The 9439-nt window shown below is 48.2% G+C and overlaps 3 protein-coding genes across 3 annotated transcripts; 2 read left to right on the top strand and 1 right to left on the bottom strand.

The window, feature by feature from the left end:
• Positions 1-145: 145 nt before the first annotated feature.
• ANOM_006933 (lipoyl(octanoyl) transferase LIP2) lies at positions 146-967 on the top strand (the record flags this gene model as incomplete). The annotated part of the gene is made up of 1 exon (XM_015552189.1): positions 146-967. The coding sequence occupies one exon, from the start codon at positions 146-148 to the stop codon at positions 965-967; it is 822 nt and encodes a 273-aa protein (XP_015405394.1).
• A 60-nt stretch (positions 968-1027) lies between these two features.
• rho3 (Rho family GTPase RHO3) lies at positions 1028-2616 on the bottom strand. The gene is made up of 6 exons (XM_015552188.1): positions 2421-2616; positions 2312-2362; positions 2154-2235; positions 1910-2098; positions 1652-1853; positions 1028-1590 (listed from the first exon to the last, which is right to left on the bottom strand). Exons 1-6 carry the CDS (start codon positions 2468-2470, stop codon positions 1472-1474), a joined length of 693 nt encoding a protein of 230 aa, XP_015405395.1. The 5' UTR covers positions 2471-2616; the 3' UTR covers positions 1028-1471.
• A 1221-nt stretch (positions 2617-3837) lies between these two features.
• On the top strand, positions 3838-5662 carry ANOM_006931 (putative COP9 signalosome subunit 2 (CsnB); the record flags this gene model as incomplete). Its single annotated transcript, XM_015552187.1, has 4 exons — positions 3838-4014; positions 4073-4231; positions 4287-4347; positions 4403-5662. The coding sequence occupies exons 1-4, from the start codon at positions 3971-3973 to the stop codon at positions 5660-5662; spliced, it is 1524 nt and encodes a 507-aa protein (XP_015405392.1). The 5' UTR covers positions 3838-3970.
• Positions 5663-9439: the final 3777 nt, after the last annotated feature.

The following is a 9439-nucleotide window of genomic DNA, read 5'->3' as shown; positions in this document are numbered from 1 at the left end:
CATACAATCAGGCCTACCAGCAATATCCATAACCTCCAAATCCAGCACCACCACGACCCCAAGCCGGTCAAAAAGCCCTCAATCGCACGCAACCAGAACATGCGCCCCTAATTAAACACACCACACCACCGAAAAACTCACCAAAATGCGTCTCGCCCACCTGCACATCCCAGACATAACGTCCTTCACACGGGTCTCCAACCTACAACAAACCCTCACAACGCGACTCCTCGCCCACAAAAAGCTCACTCCCAAAGAATCCCTGCCGACCACAAACCCCCCGGACCCAACCATCATAACCTTCACCCCGAACCCGGTCTACACAACAGGCCGCCGCGACCTCCCACCCTCCAACACAAGCCCCTCAGCAGCGCTCTCGCTACCGCCGCCGCTCGAGCCGATCCGCTCGCTCCTCACCTCCGCCAACGGCGCAGAGTACCACCCCACGCTCCGCGGCGGGCAAACGACATACCATGGCCCCGGGCAGATGGTAGCCTACACGATCCTCGACCTGCGGCGGCTGGGGCTCACGCCGAGGTGCCATATCCGGGTGCTGGAGAATAGTGTTGTGGATGTGTTGCGCGGGTACGGGATCCGGGGATTGATTACGGAGGATCCGGGGGTGTGGGTGCCGCCAGTGGGCGGGGAGGGAGTGCCGAAGAAGGTCACGGCGGTCGGGGTGCATCTGCGGCGGAATATCAGTAGCTATGGGATTGGGTTTAATGTCACGGAGGAGCCGATGTGGTGGTTTAAGCAGATTGTGGCGTGTGGGCTGGAGGGGAGGGAGGCGACGAGTTTGGAAGGGCAGGGGGTGTCTGGGGTTGAGATTGGGGAGGTTGCGGAGCGGTTTGTAAGTGCGTTTGTGGAGAGGATAAATCAGGATTTTGCTTGTGGTGAAGGTGCAAAGGGGGAGAAGATTGAGGGGGTGTATAGGGTTACGGAGGAGGATGTGCTTGGGGTGGATTAGGTGGTTGGTTGGCGGGTTTGTATAGATAGCTTCGGAGCTGTGTAGATTATGCTATGCAGCTGGAATCCAAAATTAGAGTCATCAATTGGTAGATAGTACACATCTGCAGGTCTAGCAATAGTAATAAATAGAGCTGATTCTCCCGGTCTTCTGCCATTGACCCAGAAACATGATACCCGGCAGTAGAAAGATTCAGTTGAGTAAAGCGTGATTGCCGAAGTCCATTCCAAGCTGGGTCAGTTCGTCTTTTCCAGAATATTAAGCGTACATAATTAGGAAAGAGGATGCAGCAAAGTATATATAAAGAAGAGAAAAAAGCAAATAGCCACACAAATAGGCTGAAGAGCTGACATCATAATAAAGATCAGTTGCGCCCGGTTTGGGACGTTTGCAGCTCGTCGTGGATAGTCCCAAAGGGCGCAACGGATAAGAAACAAATCAAAGGGTATACGAACAAATGATAGAAACCGTCAAAGAAGCTAAGAGTTGCAACGGGAGAACCGTTTACAGGATGACACATCCTTCCTTGGAAGCATTCGATCCCGAGACTTTCACTTCAAGGGCAACCTTGGCTGCTTCGTAAAAAGTCTCCATGATGCCGCGATTCTGAACGGCAGAGCATTCTGTCATTGGATGGTTAATAAGACTCATTCTCCCAGATCGCATGGCATCAACGTTACTTACCCAAGTACTTCACAGCACCGATCGCCTTCGCCTTCTCTAGACCTTGCTCGTACGTGATAGCGTTCGGGTTGGTATTCTCGAATTCATCCTTTCTCAAGTCACACTTGAGCGCTGTGAGAACCATCTTAACACCGGGGCAGTTCTCCGTAATCTCCTCGACCCATTTGGATGCGACGTTCTCGAACGAATCCGCGCTGTCAACCTGCATTCGAACATTTAGTCGATATCCACCGATACTAGGGCGCAAGGGTTCCTCACGCTGAAACAAAGCATAATCACATGTGTATCCTCGTACGATAGCGCACGCAATCGGTCAAATTCCTCCTGGCCAGCGGTATCCCAGAGCGACAATTCCATGTGTACATTGTCGACGAAAATATCTAGGGAGTCATGAATATACGAATTGGACATAGAAGGGGCGAAGGCGATTACCGTGGACATAGTTTTCTAGAGAGATCATGGTTAGCCAACGCAAACGATTAGGAAGGGGCTAAGTACGTACCAAAAACAGTCGGCTCACTGGGCGGGGAGTAGTAAGGTCAATATCGCAGAGTGCATAACCATGGGAAAGAGCGTGTATCTTACTATACTGTTGGGAAGAACCTATGCACCAAGGATTAGTGGACCTCGTAAAGAGAACGGGCGGGAGAAGTTTATTACCCTCTTGTGAACACGTTCAAGGCCGAAGTCTTGCCACAAGCACCGTCACCTCTAATCCAGTGGTTAGAAATCTGTCCTCCGGGTGGTGAAAGTCCTGGATTTTACTAACAGCAGCACCATCTTCCGACGGACAACCGTCTGACGCCCGCACAAACCCATCGTGGAAGGATCGTATTCAAGAATTTGGTACGGTATGCGCGAGGAGTAGCGAGAAGGGAGGAAGGGATGCGATCAATTAGGTCTGGGTCGGGACAGACGTATATATCTAGAATATATAAGAGAAATATGGGGCAAAGAATAATTTTTGCACTTCAGTGATAAGCAAATGAGGAGTTTGTGGCACTGGTGGTGAGGGAAGCAAAGCCACCGGTCATGGGCCGTGCAGACGATGTCATCGGACCTTGAAAGGGTCGGCGAATGAGACGATCCTCATCTGCCAAGGACTGAGGTCTAATTTCGCCTCGCCGGGGTGCCTGAATCTCACGAAGTGTTCAGTTCTCATAATATATGCCACACCCTGGATATCAAACTATGTTGCAATCTTGTTGTTGGTGGGATCTCAGTGGTTGTGATATCCGCATGTGCTCCATATATGGGGTTTTGTCTTCTGGTACCTGCTTGCACAAGCTTCAAACTAAATAATGGCTTTGTCTTACTTATTGGTCTTTTCTTTACACCATATTTTTTATTTGCTTCACTACATTGCATATATATTCCAATGATGAGTTCTACGCTACTCAACTAGCATTTACATACCCATATCAGAATAGAAACAAAGAGGTTCAACGTTTAACGCAATTACTTTCTAGACTTCTCAAATGCCGTCATCAAGCTGCGGTGAGCTCACTCGATACCGCGTCTCCACTGTCTTAACTTGAGGTTATAAATTTAGAAAACATAGCCTACCACCATGATAGCACTTTCCAATGACGAATAAATCACAGGTTAGCTGATGGATCATGGGCAATCCTTCTACATTGCAGTTATTTTAAGGCAGTGACACGGCATTTGTTCATATTTCCCCGTTATATCTCAACAGCTATATATAAATATCCAGCCTGTAAATATTCGATAGCATACTATACTGCAACATGAATTGTAATCCACATCACCGGTCCATTCTAGATTTTGGCAATTGATGACGCTTCTCTGTCGTCTGTGATATATAATACAGCGATATGGATATATATTACTTTCATATACGTATCGACATATGTTGTGCGACATCGACCCTCTCCTGTTTCATGTAGATGTTTGGCCAGTTCAGACGAAAACAGGAATAGTAGCCTATAGGTTATCAATCAGGCCTAGATAACCAAAGCAACGAGGCACTGCAAATAGTTCCAGATCAATTCCTGATCAAGAAAGATTGAAAAGTACGGTCGGACCCATCGACCTTGGACTAAGTCAGTGGTAGCGCGGGGAACGTAAGAAAGAAGGTGGTTGACAACCCCGGCCTCCGATAGGCTGCCGGCAAGCTCCATTTGTCTCTCACACTCTCTCTTCGACGCCTATTATCTACCTCAAACAACAACAATAACTGAACGACTTTCACGTGTACCCTTACGAAATCCCCTGGCCTCCACCTAAAATTCATATTACCGATAGACAAGAAATACCCGAAACTACGAAAATAGAGCTTCACAAAGCTACCCCAAAATGTCTGACGATGATGACTTCATGCAAGATTCTGGTGACGAAGAGTGCGTATCTCCCGCCTGATACGGGGGGCCGTGGGAACGTATGATTAACTCCTGCTAGTTATGACTTTGAGTACGAAGATGCGGACGACGACGAGTCGGGTGACATCGGGATCGAGAATAAATACTACAACGCCAAACAAATGAAGATAGATAACCCAGAGGAAGCGATCGATGAGTTCCTGGAGGTACCGGCTCTGGAGCAAGAGAAAGGCGATTGGTAACTATAACTTGCAGTTGTCGGGCTGGCTGGACAGGCCGCTGATGATATGAAGGGGTTTTAAAGGTCTCAAGCAAGCGATAAAATTGGAATTCAAACTCGGACGATACAGCGATGTAGGTCTTTCTTGAGCGCCCTCCATGTGTCTGGATGTCTTGCTGATTGGTCTAGGCGGTTGAACATTACAGAGAACTCCTTACCTACGTCAAGTCGGCCGTCACACGAAACTATTCCGAAAAGTCTATCAACAACATGTTGGATTACATCGAGAAGGGCTCGGACGACGACAAGGCTTATCAGTGTATGGAAGAGTTCTATTCGTTGACGCTACATTCGTTCCAGAACACAAATAACGAGCGTCTGTGGCTGAAGACCAATATTAAACTGGCCCGCCTATGGCTAGAACGCAAGGAGTACGGTCAACTGAGCAAGAAGGTGCGGGAGTTGCATCGGGCATGCCAGCGGGAAGATGGGTCGGATGATCCCAGCAAAGGAACGTACTTACTGGAACTATACGCACTGGAAATCCAAATGTATGCCGAGACGAAGAACAATAAGCGACTCAAAGCCCTGTATCAGCGCGCCCTCCGTGTGCGGTCGGCGGTCCCGCATCCTAAGATCATGGGCATTATCCGGGAATGTGGAGGGAAGATGCATATGAGCGAGGAAAACTGGGAAGAGGCGCAGAGCGATTTCTTTGAGTCGTTCCGGAACTACGACGAGGCGGGTTCGATGCAACGTATCCAGGTGCTCAAATATCTGGTGCTGACCACCATGCTGATGAAATCCGACATCAACCCGTTCTATTCGCAAGAGACCAAGCCCTACAAGAGCGACCCGCGCATCTCGGCCATGACCGATCTCGTCGATGCCTTCCAGCGGGACGATATCCACGCGTACGAGGCGGTCTTGAGCAAGAATCCAGATGTCCTGGCCGATCCTTTCATCGCAGAGAACATCGACGAGGTCAGCCGAAACATGCGGACGAAGGCCGTCCTCAAGCTGATCGCACCCTACACGCGGTTTACGCTGGCCTTCATCTCCAAGCACATTAAAATCTCGATCCCGGAGGTCCAGGACATTTTGAGTTTCCTGATCCTAGACAAGAAGCTGAACGCCAAAATTGACCAAGAAAATGGAACGGTTGTCGTGGAAAGCACTAGTGACGTGGATCGACTACGATCCCTCGAGGAGTGGAACGCATCGCTTCGGACCCTTTGGCGGGCCACCTTAAATGACGGGGAAGGGTTCAGGATGGACGAAACGTCTCAGCTCCACGGGTTGAGAGGCGGACCCCTCTTCCAATCGGGATTTGGCGATGAAGCACCATCTGCAGCGAGTTTACGTACTGCGCGCCGATTACGGGCTGGATGGAAGGGTAGTAAAGGCTCAGGACACGGGCCCAGGGTTACAGGTGCAGGCGGATATTAGGTGTGTGATGTAGCAGTAGCAGTAGCAGTAGTAGTCCGTGGGCGTGGAAGGAAGTAGACAAGCAGACGTAATCCTAGTTTGCTGCAGAGTTTAATAATGAAAAGGGATATACAAAGAGGAAACAATCAATCAATGAATGAATGAATGAATGAACCAATCCACAAACCGCCCCCATCAAACTAGTTGACACTACAACAATCAAAGCATACAGACATACATACATGCACTTGCCAACACAAAGGCCAGCAAAAGCCAAAATAGAACGAAACCCCAAAGGAAAGTTAAAAAATAAAGAAAATAAAACAAGCGAACCAGGCACCAAAGGACACGCAAAAGAAGAAAGGGTAAAAAAAATTCTGCAAGATGCATACACTAAAAGGACCAAAAGTCAGGAGGACCCAGTTTCATCGCTCATCAATCCTTTATCATCATCCATAGCTATGCAGGCTGCGTCTGCGTTGCGGTTCAATGATAGGACCAGAACACCGTAAGGAAAGCAGTTGACGGTCCCATGGTCCACCTAATGAGAGGGGGATCCACAGAGACAACATCCGCTGTGGGGACCCGGATTCCCACCTTTCGCTTGGGGTTGAAATGCTGGGTACGTGTATGCAGAGGTAAAAAAAAATAAAATAAATAAATAAAAAAGGGAAAACAGGGAGATAAGAGACTTTGCAGATGTATGGAGATGTAGTGCTCGGTTTGTTCTTCTGTTTCCTTATGCATGGGCCAGGAATCAGATCCAGGAATGGATATTGTCTTACGAAGCCTGGAGGTATACTCGGTGTCACATCAAGATTGATATCGGAGAAGATAATAACTAGTGACAAGTCGGATTTCCACCGGGTGTCAGCAGCTCTGATCAAAAGTTAGATATGGTGGAATGGAGACACGGGTCGTACCGACATAGTTAACTAAACGCCTTGCGTGAACTAAATGGCTAATGGGGCCAGTCAATGATTCAGCGAAGAAACCACAACGACAGGGATGCTACAGAACGATCTAATATAAAAATAGGCGATCAACCGGCAGAAGTGGGAACAATTATTGGATGTAAATGGTGTGATGGGAGGGCAAAACATCTGCTTCTCTCTCTCTTATGATAATTATTGCTAAACTGGAAGGATCATGTCCACCATTGTCGCAACATAGGAGTGCAGGTAGTAATAATTCATACAATTATAGAGCACTGCGGCCGAGTGGAGTTGATAGTAAAATATGCGTGTGTGCGTTCGTTAATTTCATTGTTTTCTTTTTTCTCCCTCGCCTTGCCAAGAGGGAACAGAACCTGGTTACTGGAGTACTTTCAACAAATTGGCCGCCTGCCATCGAATAATACTAGTTTGCCCCACTGAAGGTTGGGCTATCGTGTTAGGAGGGGAACGGAGAAGTCCCGTGGGCCTTCTTGTTTTTCCCTTTTTTTTTACCTTCTTTTCTCTATGCTTTTCATTGTTCGTTCCCGAGGCGCTTAGAACAACTTGGGTTGGGGGGGTTTTTTTTGATTAGTGGATACAGGCATGGTGACGATAACGTTAGCTTATGATGTGGATATACATGATACATGCTCGGTAGACCTGGAGTTTGTTTGCTTCCTGGAGTCCATCAGCTACTAGAAGCTAGTAGTCAATGGGGTCCCTGTGTGTGCGATAGTGGTGCTATTGGACGGAAGCTATCACTTAACGTTTGGTGATGAGGTATGTTACTTACGTGTCGTTTAGGTACCGACTCAGTGTCAGAGTAGGTTCTGATAGGCGTCAATGTCAGGTACCTACCATTGGAAGGATCCTTGGCCTGTAATCGGTCACATCATAATAGCACTAGTTATACCGAATCTTCATCCTTGTCTGGACGGTTAAGGCACCGAGGAATCTCCGGGGTTTGCATCCACCCACTTTGGACCTTAACTCTCTTGATTTAAGTACCTGGATTATGGATGTTGAGCTGCTCATCTTGGCCAGTTACCCATAGGTCACGAAAAATGAACCATATAGACGTGGCGACATCCAGTAAGCCTCCTTGATCTAAACCGTAGATGGTTGGAATATGATTGCGACTGTGATCACATCCAGTCTCTAAGTACAGGGGTGACTTTCTTGCTGTGGGTGTCGTTCGTGCATTTGCCTAGGTTGTATTTGATTTTCTGTTGGCCGTGTTTCAAACTGTTTGTCTGTGTATATTGACTAGGTGGGGAGAAGGAAAAGCGGTATTCCAGCACACTGGGATTGGGATTGACAGCCGGAACTCCGAGCTCCAGTCCGATGGATATCTCTCTGTGGGTAGTTGATTGGGCTGGACAGTTGTAAAACAGAAATCATCCCGGCATTCAGGTACCCGAGGAGTATGTGCAACGGGGCGGGATGTAACCAAAAGGGAGAGACTGAGAGAGACAGAGAGGCAACCGCTAGCAAGCGACCCAGGGTAGGTACCTAAGGTACCTAGGTAGTGAGTATAAGAAGCTCACGGACGAATACCAAATCACAAATCCGTCCAGAAGGGCAATGGCTTCGGAGCGACAGCCGAGGTAGCATATGCAAGCCTGCTTCTAGTTGGATCGAAAATCATCCTGGACGGTGCGAAGTTGAGCATGAGGATTGGCAAACCCTAGACGCATACAGAAGAGAAGAGGAGAATGGTAAAAAAAAAAACAAAAAAAAAAAACAAAAAACAAAACAAAAAAAGAGCGAATTTTCGCTCCAACCTGACGGGTTGGAGAAGCTGGTAGCCGAGGGCATGGGTGTGCCGGCCGGATGGGCCAGCGGGCGTCAGGCGGTTCATTCCACTGACCAGGATTGCTCGCGGTGGTGGTCTGATCTCACTTAGGTATCTTACCCGGTGGCTCATAATATTTGAGTTATAGCGCCGCAGCTTATAGGGTGGTAGGGTACAATCTATAGGTGATTGAGGATGTCTATCCGCATAATCACGATCCTAGCGTGATCATCGTAACGTTGCTTCTTTGAGGCACTGACAACGTAATACGATCATTGGAGGCCTTATAGAGTAGCTCAACATTAACTTGACGCTGGGAATGGGTCTGGAATCCTGGATCGATCATCGAATACAACCGTGAATGAGACACTGGAATAGGGATGCGCCCACTGGAAAGAGCCCCCATCAGGCTGGTTAAGATAACCCATTATTTTCTCCTAAAGCGGGACACGCAAAGTTACCCGGAATCTTTAGCCAGTGAGCAAGGATCACTTACTCCGCACTCGTATGCTGCATGCAAGACGGCAAGTAACAGGGACCGACGAAAGGATTTTAGATTAGAATCGATTGCTGAAGTGTAACCCCCCCTTGGGTCGTCGTCTCTAATACTAGTCGGAGTTAGCAAAGACCCAGTTCGTACTCCTCTTCCGAAGGCAGGACGGTGTATGGCGCTGAACTAGTGAGCTTGTTAGAGCGAATCTCAAGTTCTCAACAGCGGCGTTAGTTTCCGCTTAGTGTCGCTCCACCCAGCGTTTGTCATCCATGCCGGGACATGTGGCCGCTTTCCACTGCATGGAGATCGAGGACGTTGCATTCAGATCGGGTGAGTCCTCGTTATGTCCCTTCTTTGTGTCTATCGAATACGGGGATTACATGTTGTCCGACTGAGTTTCTATGGTTGAGTTCTGCACAGACAGTTGCGATCTGAGCCCTCGGCTTAATCCCGTGGAGATGTTGAGACGCAGGTCGACAAGACCAAGGAACGAGGAATTCAAAAGCAGAAAAGGAAACTAAAATTAAAAATAAAAAATAAAAAAAGAAGGGATTTTGAGCAAGACTGTCCTGGAG

The sequence above is a fragment of the Aspergillus nomiae genome (assembly GCF_001204775.2).
Source record: "Aspergillus nomiae NRRL 13137 chromosome Unknown contig00206, whole genome shotgun sequence".
In the NCBI taxonomy this organism is placed as follows: Eukaryota; Fungi; Ascomycota; class Eurotiomycetes; order Eurotiales; family Aspergillaceae; genus Aspergillus; species Aspergillus nomiae.
Note: the sequence above shows the minus strand (reverse complement) of the source record. Positions and strands in the feature narration are given on the sequence as shown.

Coding starts and splice junctions, on each gene's coding strand:
- rho3 (XM_015552188.1), bottom strand. CDS start 2,470: ATGGGTTTGTGCGGGCGTCAGACGGTTGTCCGTCGGAAGATGGTGCTG. Junction 2,363..2,420: donor CGTCGGAAGATGGTGCTGCT/GTTAGTAAAATC, acceptor CCACTGGATTAG/AGGTGACGGTGCTTGTGGCA. Junction 1,854..1,909: donor TGATTATGCTTTGTTTCAGC/GTGAGGAACCCT, acceptor GTTCGAATGCAG/GTTGACAGCGCGGATTCGTT.